Source organism: Catharus ustulatus, chromosome 12 (genome assembly GCF_009819885.2).
Source record: "Catharus ustulatus isolate bCatUst1 chromosome 12, bCatUst1.pri.v2, whole genome shotgun sequence".
NCBI lineage: Eukaryota > Metazoa > Chordata > Aves > Passeriformes > Turdidae > Catharus > Catharus ustulatus.
In genome coordinates this window covers 20302555-20319414 of record NC_046232.1, presented here as the reverse complement: position 1 = coordinate 20319414, position 16860 = coordinate 20302555, and the positions used below count along the sequence as shown (strand labels likewise).

Below are 16860 nucleotides of genomic sequence, written 5' to 3'. Positions count from 1 at the left end.
CCAAGCTGGCCTTGGACATCCCCAGGGATGGGACAGTTCCACTTCAACTCCTGCCCTGCTGTTATCCCATGACTTCATGACCCTGCTAAAACCCAGGAGCAGCACTTTAAACCCAGAGAGGAGCAGATTCATCTCCTCCAGAACAGATGAAGTGGTGGTTCCAGGGATGATATTTAGGACCACATCACTACTCACAGGTTTTGTCCCCTCGTGCTGGACCCGTTGGTTTTTGCTTTCCTTGGATCCCAGAGGTCCTGGCAGGGGGCTGGAGCCACAATCCACATTTCCATCTGTCATGTACAGCAGGAGCTGAGTCAGGGCCAGCTGGTCACTGTAGCAAAGGTCAAGGTCTGTTGCCCACACCTAATCAAAACAAAGAGGGGAATTCAAAGAAATTCAAAAGAGCAACAAGAATAGTGAAATCCAGCAATTGTCGAGGAACATCTCTGCCCTTTTTTTGTCCTGTGTGTTGGCATTCCTGCTGCTGGAGCAGGGCTGGCAGTGGTGAAGATGTGAGGAAGGAATTCCTGCCTGTGAGGGTGGGGAGAGGAGCTGTGGCTGTCCCTGGATCCCTGGAATTGCCCCAGGCCAGGCTGGGCAGGACCCTGGGATGGTGGCAGGTGTCCCTGCCATGGCAGGGCTGGCACTGGGTGGGATTTGGGGTCCCTTCCCACCCCACCCCTTCTGGGATTCTGGGATTCCACAAACAACTTCCAAACAGGAGCACCCAGAGCTGCTCTGTAACCTCAGAAGGAATCTCCCAGGGAAGGACCAGGATTGCTTCTGCAGGGCTCCTCCACCCCAAAAACCAGAGCTTGGCTTCCCCAGGAGCTTTTCCCACTCCAGAAATCCCTGAGCCCACCCAGGCAGTGAGCAATGCTCCCACACACCCAGCTCTGCCCTGCACAGCACCCCTTAAACAAATCTCCCAGTGAACAACCTCCCTCAGCCCTGCAATGGTAAATGGACTCATTATAAGGATATTAAGGGGTCAGGCAGCCAAGGCCTCTTGGAAAACTGGAGTTAATTTCAGAATCATATGCACAGAGTAATGCCCTTTGGATAATGGGGAATAAATCACCCCAGTAACAGTTGTTAATATCTAACTGCCAAGTATCTGTTGCTCTATTAAATATCCTATTTGTCAACTTAAATATTTCCTGCTGCACGGTCTAAAATGCAAATTGGATGCTAATGGCTGGCTTTACTTAGTAATAGGGGAAGGTTCCCCAATTATAATACTTAATTTTCTTCAATAATTTATTGTTTATCATCACTTCTGCAAACAGGAAGAACTTTGCTGTCCATTTCTCCTTTTCCAGCGTGTGCTAACCTTCTCAATGAGCCAAGTAATAATTATAAACTATTCATATTGTGGGAGTGTTCTGTTAATTTTGATAAATATTATCAACAAATCTGTTGATATCAATGTGTCCTAGGTCTTGTCTGAGCTGGGTTTTACACTCTCAATTAAAACTTTGCCCTCAGAAATAAGTGGCAAAGCTGCATGAGGAAACCAAGGACTGCAAATCTTGGATATCTGAGGGCTGTTCACTGGCTCCAAGTGAAGTGTTTGCTCTTAATCCAGACCCTGATATTACACCTGACCTCCAAATCCACCCCTGGCAGCTCTGCTGAGCACAAACAGAGCTGCAGGAGGCAAGCTGGCCTGAAGGGAGACATAAAAAAGGTTAAGCCAAAAGCATCCCTGTGACTGAAGTGAGTCCCAGAGCAAAATGCAGGGAATGGGCTGAGGATTTAACAGCAGATGAAACATTTCAAAAGCAGCCTGGCAAAGCTGAGCAGAGGATGAATTCACTGCTCCCTCCCAGGGACTGACACCAAGCCCAGAACGTGCAGCAGTCACTCCCCAGGTCCCACCTGGTCAGTGCCCACAATTAAACACGCACACGTGACATTGTTTTAATGTCAGCTGCAGAGAAAAACCCATTAATTACTGGTGTGAGGCATTTCCCATGCTCTGAACAAAGCCCCAGCATGGCAGCCTGGCTGCAGTGCCCGCTGGCACCTGCCCAGGGGCTGCTCTGGCAGGGACAGGAGCTCTCCTGGCTCCCCTTGCCCAAGGAAGGGGCTGGGAGAGCAGGGAAGGACAGAAAAAGCTTCCAGCAGAGCAGCTTTTGTGCTGGAAATCATAAGGTTGATCAAACAAGGAGTTTCTGTTTGCTTCCAGAGAGGATTAAACAGTTTTTGGGCATGGTTTCATCATCCCAGCCCGATTTCTGCCCACAAAATGAAGGGTTTGGATCTGCAGGGGATAATGAAATGTCCATCCCCTCCCCTGCTCTGCAAGGGACAGCTCCAGAACCTCCCTGAACTTCAGATTCTCCTCAGGAGGGGGAGGAATAGGGATAGGAATGGGAATGGGAACGGGAACAGGAACAGGAATAGGAATAGGAATGGGAAAAGGGGAATAGGAAAAGGAAAAAGAATAGGAATGGGAATGGGAACAGGAGTAGGAGTAGGAATAGGAATAGGAATAGGAAAAGGGGAATAGGAAAAGGAAAAGGAATAGGAATGGGAATAGGAACAGGAACAGGAGTAGGAATAGGAGTTGGAATAGGAATAGGAATAGAAATAGGAAAAGGAATAGGAATAGAAATAAGAATAGGAAAAGGAATAGGAATGGGAAAAGGGGAATAGGAAAAGGAAAAGGGGAATAGGAATAGGAATAGGGGAATAGGAATAGGACTAGGAATAGGAATGGGAAAAGGGGAATAGGAAAAGGAATAGGAATAGGAAAAGGGGAATAGGAAAAGGAATGGGAATAGGAACAGGAACAGGAGTAGGAGTAGGAGTAGGAATAGGAATAGGAATAGGAGTAGGAATAGGAATAGGAGTAGGAGTAGGAATAGGAATAGGAAAAGGGGAATAGGAATAGGAACAGGAACAGGAACAGGAACAGGAATAGGAATAGGAATAGGAGTAGGAATAGCCATAGGAATAGGAATAAGAACAGGAACAAGAACAGGAGTAGGAGTAGGAATAGGAATAGGAACAGGAACAGGAATAGGAATAGGAATAGGAATAGGAATAGGAATAGGAACAGGAACAGGAATAGGAATAGGAATAGGAACAGGAACAGGAGTAGGAATAGGAACAGGAACAGGAATAGGAGGAAGGCAAACATGGCTGGAAGCCACCTGTCCACCTCCTTTCATCCCTGAGCCTGGGGCTGAACCTCCCCTGCTGCAACTCAGAGCAGCCAAATGGTCACTCCTTGGTGCCAGCTGGGATCACCCCCAAGGATTGTTTTCCTGGCTCAGGACTCTGTGAGAACACTCTGGTGGTGGCCATGTCCCCTCCTGCCCTGGATGTGTCCCAGAACATCCCTGAGGTGGGGGAGAAAGGAAGGAGGATCAGATGGCACAAGATTTTCCAGCTTTGTCCTAGCAGGGGATTCCCTTTTGCCATGGAAACACAAAAATGCCCTTTAAATCCCCTTTGTGCTGCTACAGAAATGGGAGAACACAGGGCCTGGCCAAGGGGTCTGACCACAGAAATCACCTCCAGTAAATCAGGAGCTCTTAGCAAATAATCTGGGCAAAAGTGAAGTTTAAGTGAAATGATAAAATCCAACAAATTAACAAACATCTCTTATTGAGCCCAGCCCCATTTTCTGATACAGTAAGGGCACATTTGTAATTGTACACATTTATGACTGGAGGTGTCAAATCCTGATAGGATTTCATAGAAAATTAGCAGAACACAAGGAGTTTTTATCTGCAATGTGGGGATTTTCAGAATTTATGCTCAGAAATGAAACTGGAATAGAACAGCCCAGAGCTGATATCTGATCTTCAAAGTTCAAAGGTAGGAGGGAGAGGCAGTAGTTAAGATTTTAGATAGATTTAAATGTGGTTTTTGGTCAAGCTGAGCAGAGACCAGATTAGGAATCTCCAGAATCCCACCAATGGAAAAAAAAAAAAAAAAAAAGAGAAGCACATCCTACAAGATTTGCTGGCTGTTTATCCAAGGAAATATTTAAATATTTACTTCCAGGGGAGTCTCCTTTGGCACACACAGCCTCAGAGCTGGCACTTTGTGGTGAAGACATCCCCAGTGAATAAAGCCACAATTATGCTGGAATTCTTTACAGCTTCCATAAAAACGCTTCAGCTTTAGGATGTAAACTTGAGAAGGGAAGGAAACATAAATTCTTAAAGAGTTACTAAATTACAGCTCAGCTCTCCCTGCTTTAACTGTTTTATCTGCAGCTGCTATCGACGGCTGCATCATTGCAAACAGCACCCATGCTATTTTTAAAGAAGTGCTTGGGTGATGCTGTAAAAATGTCAATTAGTAAAATATTAATGCAGCTGGGGCATTGGAAAGAGAGTGGCTTTTATGACTTTGAAACTCTGCACGAGATGGATTGGGGCGGTGCTGCAGGCTCTCACCCGGCTGCCATCTCGTGGCTGCTGCTGGCATGGGCTGGGGTGGCCCAAAAAATTCAATTTTAGGGCTCTGAAACTCCTCTGGGTTGCTGGATAGAGGGTTGGGAGATGGTTGATGAACAGTGGATCTTGTTGGGAAATTGCACATAAAAATGTTAGATTGTCTGGAGAGCTTGGGGCACTGGGAATTGTCCAACCCCATCCAGTGCTCCCTCACTGCAGCTGGGGCTAGCCCAAAAAATTCAATTTTAGGGCTCTGAAACTCCTCTGTCCTGCTGGATAGAGGGTTGGGAGATGGCTGATGATAACACCATGGGTCTTGTTGGGAAATTGCACATTGGAAATGTGCTGTGTTCTGTCTGGAGAGCTTGGGGCACTGGGAATTGTCCAACCCCTGCAGTTTATCCAGTGTTCCCTCACTGCTGCTGGGGCTAGCCCAAAAAATTCAGTTTTAGGGCTCTCCAACCCCTCTGTCCTCCTGGATAGAGGGTTGGGAGATGGTTGGGGAACAGAGGATCTTGTTGGGAAATTGCACATTGAAAATGTCAGCTTGTCTGGAGACCTTGGATACTGGGAATTGTCCAACCCCATCCAGTGTTCCCTCACTGCTGCTGGGGTAGCCCAAAAAAATTCAGTTTTAGGGCTCTGAAACTCCTCTGTCCTGCTGGATAGAGGGCTGGGAGATGGTTGATGAACAGAGGATCTTGTTGGGAAATTGCACATAAAAATGTTAGATTGTCTGGAGAGCTTGGGGCACTGGGAATTGTCCAACCCCATCCAGTGTTCCCTCACTGCAGCTGGGAAGGGCTGGGGCTCACCCAAAAAAAAATCAATTTTAGGGCTCTGAAACTCCTCTGGCCTGCTGGATAGAGGGCTGGGAGATGGCTGATGAACAGTGGATCTTGTTGGGAAATTGCACATTGAAAATGTTAGATTGTCTGGAGAGCTTGGGGCACTGGGAATTGTCCAACCCCATCCAGTGTTCCCTCACTGCTGCTGGGGCTGGCCCAAAAAAATTCAGTTTTAGGGCTCTGAAACTCCTCTGACCTGCTGAATATAGGGCTGGGAGATGGTTGATGAACAGTGGATCTTGTTGGGAAATTGCGTATTGAAAATGTTCATTTGTCTGGAGAGCTTGGGGCACTGGGAATTGTCCAACCCCAGCAGTTTATCCAGTGTTCCCTCACTGCAGCTGGGGCTAGCCCAAAAAATTCAGTTTTAGGGCTCTGAAACTCCTCTGGCCTGCTGGATAGAGGGTTGGGAGATGGCTGATGAGCAGAGGATCTTGCTGGGAAATTGCACATAAAAATGTTAGATTGTCTGGAGAGCTTGGGGCACTGGGAATTGTCCAACCCCATTCAGTGTTCCCTCACTGCAGCTGGGAAAGGCTGGGGCTAGCCCAAAAAATTCAATTTTAGGGCTTTGCAACCCTTCTGGCCTGCTGGATATAGGGCTGGGAGATGGCTGATGAACAGTGGATCTTGTTGGGAAATTGCACATAAAAAATGAGCTCTGTTCTGTCTGGAGAGACCTTGGGGCACTGGGAATTGTCCAACCCCATCCAGTGTTTCCTCACTGCAGCTGGGGCTAGCCCAAAAAAATTCAGTTTTAGGGCTCTGAAACTCCTCTGTCCTGCTGGATGGAGGGTTGGGAGATGGCTGATGATAACACCATGGGTCTTGTTGGGAAATTGCACATAAAAAATGAGCTGTGTTCTGTCTGGAGACCTTGGGGCACTGGGAATTGTCCAACCCCAGCAGTTTATCCAATGTTCCCTCACTGCTGCTGGCATGGGCTGGGGTAGCCCAAAAAATTCAATTTTAGGGCTCTGAAACTCCTCTGTCCTGCTGGATAGAGGGTTGGGAGATGGCTGATGAACAGAGGATCTTGTTGGGAAATTGCACATAAAAATGTTAGATTGTCTGGAGAGACCTTGGGGCACTGGGAATTGTCCAACCCCATCCAGTGTTCCCTCACTGCTGCTGGGGCTAGCCCAAAAAATTCAGTTTTAGGGCTCTGAAACTCCTCTGTCCTGCTGGATAGAGGGTTGGGAGATGGTTGATGAACAGAGGATCTTGTTGAGAAATTGCACATAAAAAATGAGCTCTGTTCTGTCTGGAGAGACCTTGGGGCACTGGGAATTGTCCAACCCCAGCAGTTTATCCAGTGTTCCCTCACTGCAGCTGACAAAGTCTGGGGCTCACCCAAAAGATTCAGTTTTAGGGCTCTGAACTCCTCTGTCCTGCTGGATAGAGGGTTGGGAGATGGTTGGGGAAATTGCACATTGGAAATGTTAAATTGTCTGGAGAGCTTGGGGCAGTGGGAATTGTCCAACCCCATCCAGTGTTCCCTCACTGCAGCTGGGAAAGGCTGGGGCTGAGCAAAAACCATCAGAGCCATGGGAAAGGTGGCTTAGGATCCTGCTTCTCCAAATTATTGTGTAAGGAAGCTGATGTGTTTAAACACTGCCACTGAATCCAGATTTATTTGGGTGCAGCTCCCAGCTGGGATCTGACAGTCAAACTGGGCAGGATTTCACTGGGATGATCATTGTGGAAAATAAAGTGGGAATCACAAGGGATTCACTCCAAATTATGCCTCTCCACTCCTTCCCCAGGACACTGAAATCAGCTCCCCTCAGCTTCAGAGGTGCCTGACCTCAGATGGAAAGAGATTCCTGAGGCAAACAGGGAATTTCGTGGAGTCCCAGCCTTCCCTGCCCCTTGGATCTGTGTTCCCACTGAGCTGTGACAACACACACTGTTCCTCATCCATCCTTTGCTCCTAGTGCTGCAAAGATCATTATTTTCTGTAAAACACACCTGGAAAGAATTCCTGAGTATCCTGCACTTCCAGGAAATGCATCTGAGCCTCCCACCTACTGCATTCAAGGAGGGAGCAAATGTTCCAAGGCTCTGATAGGATTTCTTGTTTGCCAAAAAAATGGTGTTTGCAGGAACACAAGCCTTTGTGTGATCTCTCTCTCTCTCCCAAGACAGATGGCCTCATTAATTGCCTCCACATCCAGTTAAATTTAAAAACCTGTGCTTAAATAATGTTAAAGTTGTGGTACATGCTGATAAACAGAGGAAATGTTAAGGTAAAAATCTGCTGGGAAAAAAGGAAGAAAACCAAGAGGGAACAGATAGGAATTCTAAGCCACAAGAATCCCTGAATGATTTAATGTGTCCTTGATTGTGCCAGGAAATGTCACAACTTTAATAATCCAGGAAGCATTCCTGCATTTCAGTGACCTCCTGGCTTGAGTGAAGCAATTGGCAAAACTCCCATGGACTTCCCTGGGTGAGAATGTCATCCCTAAATCTTTTTAAAGCAACTTCCCATGGAACTGGTCCAACATGGCTTATCCAGAGTTCTGGTTACAATGCCTGTGTCTATCCATACCAAATCCAGCTGGGATCTGGATCCCAGAGCTCACAAACCACTGAGGAGGCACAGAGAAGCTGTGGCTGCCCCTGGATCCCTGGAAATGTCCAAGGCCAGGCTGGAGGGAGTTTGGAGAAACCTGGGATAGTGGAAGGAGTGAGAATGAGGGGTTGGGATGAGATTATTTTGAAGGTTCCTTCCTGCCCAAACCATTCCATGATTATTCTGATTCTCTGGTTCACCAGAGCCACCCTGCAGTGCTGTCAGTTACCAAAAACCTGAAAGTTCCCCACAGCCTTAAAATCCAGGGATGTTCCTTTTTACAGTCAAACACATCCTAAACACTCAGTGAATATTCCAGAAGAAAACAAGGTCATGAGAGTGAAAACCAAGGAGATGCACCAGGTGTACATTTGATGCTGTGCTTTCCCCAGAGTTTGGAAATGCTTTGTTCCAGAGGGCAAAGCTTTCTCCTGGTGTTTTTGGGAGCTGCACAGGAAGCTGGAATTTCTCAGTCTCAGGGTGAGGTAAGAACCTGCCCCACTCACCTGCTGCTCCCTGGTTTGGGGATGGCTGAAAGCCACAAAGTCCACGGAGAAGTAGCCAAGCACTCCTCTGGATTTACAGGCCTCCCCAATTTTCCAGCAGAGACCTTGGAGAACCTCAGGATCCACGGAGCGCTGGGGGATGCTGGTGCCAGAGGATCTGAGGGGCCCCTCAGCATGGAGCTGATCCCCAGCTGCCAGCAGGGTCACCTCCCCTGTGGGCTCTATCAGCACATCCACTGTCAGGTTGGTGACGCTGGCTGAGCACGGGAAGGCTTCGATCACTCCTCCTGCAGTTGGAAAAGGAATTCTTTGGGAATTACAGTAATTTCATTATTATAAACCACATCTTACAATACAGGGTGTGATAAAAGGTTTCTGTTCTGAAATCATCTGTTGAGGGTGGGGCAGTGATCCTGATCTCTGTGGGAGATACTCTGCTAATGGGCATCCATTGAAACCAGGCAGCGCAGTGTTCTTTATCTCATGGGATATCTCCTGTTCATGGCCATGTTTATAAACCAGCTGGGGCAGTGTTCTTTATCTCATGGGATATCTCCTGTTCATGGCCATGTTTATAAACCAGCTGGGGCAGTGTTCTTTATCTCATGGGATATCTCCTGTTCATGGCCATGTTTATAAACCAGCTGGGGCAGTGTTCTTTATCTCCATGGGATATCTCCTGTTCATGGCCATGTTTATAAACCAGCTGGGGCAGTGTTCTTTATCTCATGGGATATCTCCTGTTCATGGCCATGGTTTATAAACCAGCTGGGGCAGTGTTCTTTATCTCATGGGATATCTCCTGTTCATGGCCATGTTTATAAACCAGCTGGGGCAGTGTTCTTTATCTTTTCACAACCCATCCTCCCTCCAGCCAGTCATTTTCTGCTCATGGCCATTGAGTCCCACTGTGGCACTGATAAAATTACTGCATCCCATTGGGAGTTGCTCCAGCCAGGGGGAAGAGCCCAACATTTCTTACCAAGATAAAAACAGAGGTTTTGGGACACTAAGGGAGCCCCTTTCTCCACTGGACTCCAGAGGAAAACCGGATTTCTCCACATCCCCACTGGAGCTCCGGAGGGAAACTGCACCTTGTACAGGAGCACTGCTCCAGCTGAGCCACATCTGTCACTGCAGGAGGATGCAGCCACCATGGGATGGGACTGCTGCCAACACCCTGCCTGACGGGTGTCAGGCTGTACTCTGACTGTGTCAGGGTTTGGGGTTTGTTCTTTGTAGTGCTGTATTTCTATTTTAATTTCCCTAGCAAAGAACTGTTATTCCTAATTCCCATCTCTTTGCCTGAGAACCCCTTGATTTCAAAATTATAATAATTTGGAGGGAGGGGGTTTACATTCTCCATTTCAAAGAGAAGCTCCTGCCTTTCTCAGCAGACACCTGTCCTCCAAACTAAAACAGCAACTTTTTGTTCTTTGTCCATATATAAGCCACACCTGATTATAAACTGCACTTTGGGTTCAGACCAAAATTTCAGTCAAAATGGTGCAGCTTATAATTGTGAAATTACTGTAAATCTACGAGTGGATTCAGCACTGCCCTTCAGCTGCCACCAGCTCTGGGGGGTGGAGATACAACACATAAATCACTGGAAGGGGAGCAGCAGAGCCAGAATCGTGGAGCTCTTGGGGGAGAAAGTTGAATTAGTGGCTTTTCAGTGCCACTTCCAAAGTGGATCAATCCCAGAGCTGACTGGAAAAACAAGCTCAGGGGCAGCAGGAGTGAATCCAGCTCCACAGCAGGCCCAGAACAGCTGGGAAATGCAATGGTGGCATTTGGGGGGTGGTAATCCTGCTGTGAGCTCATCCTGGACACTCCCATCCACATCATGGTCCCGTGGCATTCACCCACAAGAGGAATTTGGCATGGAAATCACTTCCAGCTTGGTTTTCCATAGCAAAATCACCAGCAGAACTGCTTGGATTCTGGATTTGCCTTTTCATTGCATATAATGCCATAAGCCAATTTGTTGGGATAAACTGCTGTGTAATAAAATTGGTGCTAGATGTGTTAAGTGGCATCTCTTAAAAACAAAATACCTTCAAGGCTTTGATTCATCCTTGTCTCTTCCATAAAGAAACCCATAAAAAAATCTATTATTAAATAGTCTCACATTTAGCTCACATGCTGGAATTCCCTGAAACCTTTCCCCAAATGTGACAGCCTTTGGTGCAGCACCCAAGGATTAAGGGGTTGGTGCTTATGGATTCAGAATCCAGGATTAATATGGATTAAAAGCCTGCATAGGACAAATGAATGATAGAACAGTGGCCTATAATTCATTGGTAAATGAACATTTGAAGCATAATGGAGAGATAAAAGGAGATAAATATTTAAATGGGCCCAAGACTAACAAGAATATGGCAGACAATATGGCATAATTACTCCTCCTAACACTTCCCAGCGACTTTGCAGTCTTATTTACCTTGAGTAAGAAATGTTTGGAGGAATTTTTCCCATGTAGGGAATCGTTTCTCATTGACTGGCTGTACGTGCTGTGCTAAAAGGCCCGGCAGCTCCTGGGAGATCTTCACCAAAGCTAGCTCCTGCAGAAACAAATTAAATAGAACCACAAGCAATTTTACTACAGAAATGAAAACTGCTTGTGGGGTGATTAAAAACCAGGCCTCCAACAGGCTAAAAAAAAAAAAAATGTGGTTACTGTTTACCCACAGTCAGGAAGCCTTTTTTAATTTTTCTACTTGCTCTTCTTCCCTCCTCCTGCACACTGTCCTCCTCTGAAAGCCAATCCCCCCCTCAGCACAGCATCTCTGGCATTATAATTTATATCAATAATTGGATCTGGCATCTGAAAATGCCAAGTACTTGGTAACTGCTTTGGGATCAATAGCAGCAGTCAATAACTTGTACATTGCTTGTATTTTGAAGCAGCATATTGAAATAGTCACATATGCCAGAAATGGTTTTACTGCTTCTACGTTTAAGCTCTTCTATCAACCCAGATACCCTTTAGTTAGAAAAAAAAAAAAAAGGAATAATAAAGCAGGAGATATCCTTTTAAATCTGTAAAATATTTGTAGCAAACTCCCAAGTGCCTGTGTCTTTGGTGGAATTTGATTAGTCACTCCACAGCTAAAGCAGCTTTTTTCCTAGTTTTAAATTCTTTATTGTCACACACACAGCCCAGCCCCATTAAATACAGCAAGTAACTGCTCTGCTTTTACAGCTCCCCGAAGTCCCAGAAGAACAGGAGCATATCAAGTGCAAGGACCCTGACTGGATTGCTTCAGGCTCCTTTTTTCTGCTGCTTCCTGAGCTCCCCCTGCTCCCCTGGGGCTCTTTCCTCTGCTTTCCATCCCCTCTCCTCAGCACCCTGTGCTGCAGCAATGACCAGCCCTCCTCTGATCCTCCACTTCATCTCAGGCTCTGGAGGAACATGAGGAAACCTTATGGCTGACAGCTGAGAGCAAATAAAGAATGGGAGATAAAAATAGCAAATAAAAAAAAAAAAATTAAAGCTGTTTTTTTCCAGAGCAGTGAGTTTGTAGAGATGGGCTTTGTCATGGGAGCACATGATGTGAAGTAACCCAAAAAATGCAAATTCAAAATGAATTCACCAGAAGGAGGATGGAGCAATGATTGCAATCACTGCATGGTTTGGGAAGGGAACTTAAAGGGAATTTAAATCCCATCCAGTTCCACCCCTGCCACCTTCCAGCCCCATCCAACCCTGGATATTCCCAGGGATGGGGCAGCCAGAGCTTCTCTGGACATTTGGGGAATCTGGGATTGACTCTGCATGCAGGAGAGCTGGATAAACCCTGGTGCTGTCTGAGGCTTCAGCAAAGGGATTTTCCACCATGGAAGGACAATTGCTGTCCCTGCCTCACATGGGACTGAGGGGAAAAATACCTTAAAAGTATTGAGGTGCTTAGGTGGTGGTGCTGATATGGGATGTGTGGGCTCCTATCATATAATGAGGAGAAAAGGCTGTTCTCAGCTTTAAAAATTCACAAAAAAGGGGTTAAAAATGGTTTTAGTCACTAGATCAATACTCTAAGCAGCACAACCTCATGGCAAAACAAAGGAGCACAAAAAGCATGAGATCCAAGCTCAGAATTAACCCAAAACCACAGGGGAACATCAAACATGAGATCCAAGCTCAGAATTTACTCCCCCAAAAAAGGGGGTACATAAAGCATGAGATCCAAGCTCAGAATTAACCCAAAACAAATGAGGACATAAAACATGAGATCCAAGCTCAGAATTAGCCCAAAAACAAAGGAGCACATCAAACACGAGATCCAAGCTCAAAATTAACCCAAAAAAAACCGAGGACATAAAACATGAGATCCAAGCTCAGAAATAACCCCCCAAAAATGAGCACATAAAATATGAGATCCAAGCTCAAAATTAACCCAAAAAAAAGGAGGACATAAAGCATGAGATCCAAGCTCAGAATTTACTCCCCCAAAAAATGAGCATGTAAAACATGAGATCCAAGCTTAGCATTAATCCAAAAAAAGAGGAGCACATCAAACATGAGATAAGCTCAGAATTACCCCAAAAACAAATGAGGACATAAAGCATGAGATCCAAGCTCAGAATTTACTCCCCCAAAAAATGAGCACATCAAACATGAGATCCAAGCTCAGAATTAACCCCCAAAAAAGGGAGCACATCAAACATGAGATAAGCTCAGAATTAACCCAAAAACAAAGGAGCACATAATTAACCCAACTCAGGATTAACCCAACTCCAGGATTTTACCCTGCTCCTTTGCTCAGGATCTGGAGGAATTCTGGTTTGGGATGGCTCAGCTGAGTGACACAGCAGAGCTGGGAGCAAACACCCACTGGCCTCGTGTGCTTTGTGCTCGTGCTGAATTATTGCTGAGCCATTCCTACAGAAATATCAAAACTAACAAGGCAAGAGGTCTGCCTGAAAGATTTTTGATAAATCACAAGGGAAAGAAAAGCAGGAATCTCTGCTGGGTGTGGAGAATTTGGGAGGGCTGTGCCCAGTTTGTGGAATTAATTAAATGGGACACAACAATTCTGAGCTGTACCCAGAGCTGCAGGTGGAAGGAACCTCCCAAACCTGGCTGCAAAATCAGGCAGAACTTCCAAGGAACTTTTTCTCTGCAATTCTGAATTGTTTTTTGCACATCTGAGGCGTGGCTGCTTCAGGATAATAAATCACAGAATCCTGGAGTGGTTTGGGAATTTAAATCCCACCCCATTCCACTTTCCAGTATCCCAGGCTCCAACCTGGACATTTCCAGGGATCCAGGGGCAGCCACAGTGAAGGGAGGGAGCACCAAACCCTGCAAGCCAGGATTTTAAAGAAATTATCAATTCAAGAAAATCTGAGTTCCAGTCAATGAGATTTGATTTTTGAACAATGCCTGGGCAATCAGGGTGTTCACAGAAGGGAGTCACCCTTCAAGGATCAGCACCTGGAATTCTGCTTAGAGGTTTGTTTTTGGTTTTTTTTGCAACTGTGAGCTCTAAAAAGGCAATAATCCTGATTATAGGGAGTTTTAGTAGGCAAATTCAAGCCCAGATCCAACATTCACTCATGAAGTCAAACCTTTTAAAAGGATCAGTGCTCAGCTGGCTAATTTCATTTAAATTGGACAGTATCTCCAGCAGAGCCTACCAATGTTTTATCTCTTGATGTGGCCCAAAACAATCCAGGATAGAGGCTCAACAGAAACAGGGAGCATTTGTTCAAATCTTGCAGCTGATGTTTCCTAGCAGCAGAAAAAAATGAGCAGCCCAAATATTGTTTATATCATGTAGAAATCTTTGCATCTCTCCAAATTGGTTTTGCACCTTTTATAACAATGAAGGAAAAAAATATTAAAAAAAATACAGCTTTTTCCCACAAAATGAGAAATAATTTCTCACCCTTCTGCAAGATGAATTTTGAAAGGTTTTCTTAGGCAGTTGCAACAAAAAATTAGGACCAAGAGTGGCAGATGTTGGAGACAGATCAGACAGCAAAGAAAAGCCTGTTGAGAAGAGAAATAAATAAATAGCAAGAAGAAACAGAAAGAGGAAGAAAATATCTGAGGAAAGAAGGAGGCAGAGCAGGATGCATAAGACCCAGAGCTTTTAGCTAAAAATCAGATGGAAAGGAAATTATTTAGAGCTTGCAAGCAAACAGAGTGAAGGAAAAAAACTCCAAATAATTAAAGCTGAGGGGGCCAGAGAGGAATAAAATCAGCAGAGAGCTCCTGAGTCAGCACAGAGTGCTGCAGCCCATGGAGCTGGGGCAATTCCTGCCACTTTGGTGGCATGGTGACAATTCCTGCCATGTGTAAGGACAATCCTTCCTCTCTGAGCAGTGGAGCTGGGATAACTCACTGCAGCCTGGGTGGGAACTGATGAGCTCACTGACTCCAGCAAGCATGGACTGCTGCCCAAATGTCCAAGTAACTGCCATTATTTCCTATTTTGCAAATTAAAACCGGTTGGACACTTTTTATTTTTCCTGATTCAGAGAGGTCCATGCTGGCCAGAAGCACAAAGTACCAGAATAAAAGGAGAGATCCACAAAAAACAGGGAATGGCTTTGGAAGCAACACACTGAGCACCCTCCATCCACTTAAAGTTTGCCTCCTGATTTAAAGCCCGGGCTTTTCACTGTTAACTGCAAATTTTCAGCTGAAGAGAAGTGCCAATTTTGCCTTCCCCAGAGCTGGAAAAGCATGTTCAGAGCTCAGGTCCCATCATGGCAAACAGCCGTCATTACCGCCGCACACAAATGTTTTTCCTATGTAAAATTGCTTTGTAAAATATTTGCTCCATCTGCTGAAAGGAGCAAAGACAATTTTCCCTGATAGCTAATGGGCCATTTCAGCTGCCTGCATGGAGGGGATGCTGAACACAGAGCCCAGACCCCCTGCACCTCCCTGGCCCATCCCTGCTCCCAGCCGGACGCGCTGTCCCCGCTCAGGGGGGATTTTGGGGTTTTTGTGGGGTTGGGACACATCTGCCACGCTTCAATAAACCCCACACAGGCTGCCAGAACAAGGAGCTGAGTTCCCTTTCAAACCTGCAGCCCCTCAAGTGCTGCTCCTTTTCTCCCAGCACATGGGGCCTCGCTGCTCCGGCCGGGCTGGCTCCGCAGTCTGGGGTTCAGAACACAAACATCGAGCACTTCTTTAATTCTAAATTCAACTACACACACAAAAAAAAACCACCCACAAAACCCTGCTCCAAACCCCCTCCCAAGTGCTCCTTTCATTGTGCACTTTCCTATTTGCCATCCATTGAAAAGCACATGTTTACATTGTGCCCTGAACTACTTCAACATCTGCTAACAGACCTATAAAAAATAAATAAAGCAGGATTGTTTAGGAAGAGAGATCCTTGCTATTTCCTGCAAACACTCCGAAGCTGGCAGCAGCAATTTGCTGCCAGATCCCTGCTCAGAAACCATCTATGCAGGGAAATCAAAGATCAAATCTGCCAAAAATCAGCCAGAAAAAAGATCTTCAAGGTGGTGTGAACTCCTCGAATAATTCTGCTTGTTTATCCACTGAATGTTTAAAATTAGGATAATTATATTAGATTTCTAATCCAAATAAATATTCCAAACTGTGTCTTTTGCAAGGTGCATCCTGCACGTTCAAGGTTCCCCACATCTTCCTTCAGAGCAAAGAAAACAATTGTCATGATCTTCAAAAATCTCTCTTCAAAACAATCCTCATATATTTATGTCAAAGGCAGCATTTGTAAGTTCAGGACATTGGGGTGTTAATTCTGATACAAAATGAGATCAGGAATATTTGAGGGCATTTTCCTGTATTTTAGAGAGATTTCTGCAAGTGCATTTTCCTGTATTTTAGAGAGATTTCTGCATTTTCCTGTATTTCAGTGAAATTTCTGCAAGTGCACAAACAATTCTGATGCCCTCAGATGAAAAATTTTCCCAACTAATTGAGTTTTCCCTATTTCAATCTCTATAATTTTTAATACACCTCTGTGATTCGCTCTCCTTTCTGTCTCTAAACAAAAAATATTCTAATGAATTCCAAAAAATGTGATTTCAGAAAGAAAAAAAAAAACCAACCTTATATAGAAAAACCCAGAGTCACTTCCTAGGAATTTTATGGAAATTGCTGTAATGCTACAGGAATTGTCAGACAAAACCTGCATTGTTTTTCACAAACAACACACACTTAAACTCCTTTTATTCCCAGAGTTGCCTATGTGTTACTTTTTGGATTTTAGCAAACAAACATTTTTAAAATAATCCAAGCAGGCATTTTATTGGCTGCACCAACATTAAGGCATTTCAGATTTCTTTAGTGCTCCTGCTTTATCCTCTCCTTCCCCACTGTTATTGCCACAAACTGGCACTTAAATTCAATTGATTCAAAATATTCTGGATCCATATGGCCTCAAACCCTGGAGCTGAAGTTCTGATATTGCCTCACTGCTGTTTTCTAGCATTTGCCTCTCCTCCAGTCCCCAGATGGTGGAAGTAACATTTAAACCTCCTTTTCCTCTGCCTTG

General features: G+C 45.2%; 1 protein-coding gene across 2 annotated transcripts in view; it reads right to left on the bottom strand.

The window, feature by feature from the left end:
• IQCH (IQ motif containing H) overlaps positions 1-16860 on the bottom strand; it is a 57138-nt gene that overhangs the window by 7281 nt on the left and 32997 nt on the right. For both annotated transcript variants that reach the window (XM_033070525.1, XM_033070526.1), the window contains 3 exons: positions 10797-10917; positions 8351-8637; positions 196-363 (listed from right to left, as the gene is read on the bottom strand). In XM_033070525.1, the coding sequence (XP_032926416.1) occupies positions 196-363; positions 8351-8637; positions 10797-10917 (576 nt within the window). The remainder of the gene's footprint in view (positions 1-195; positions 364-8350; positions 8638-10796; positions 10918-16860) is intronic.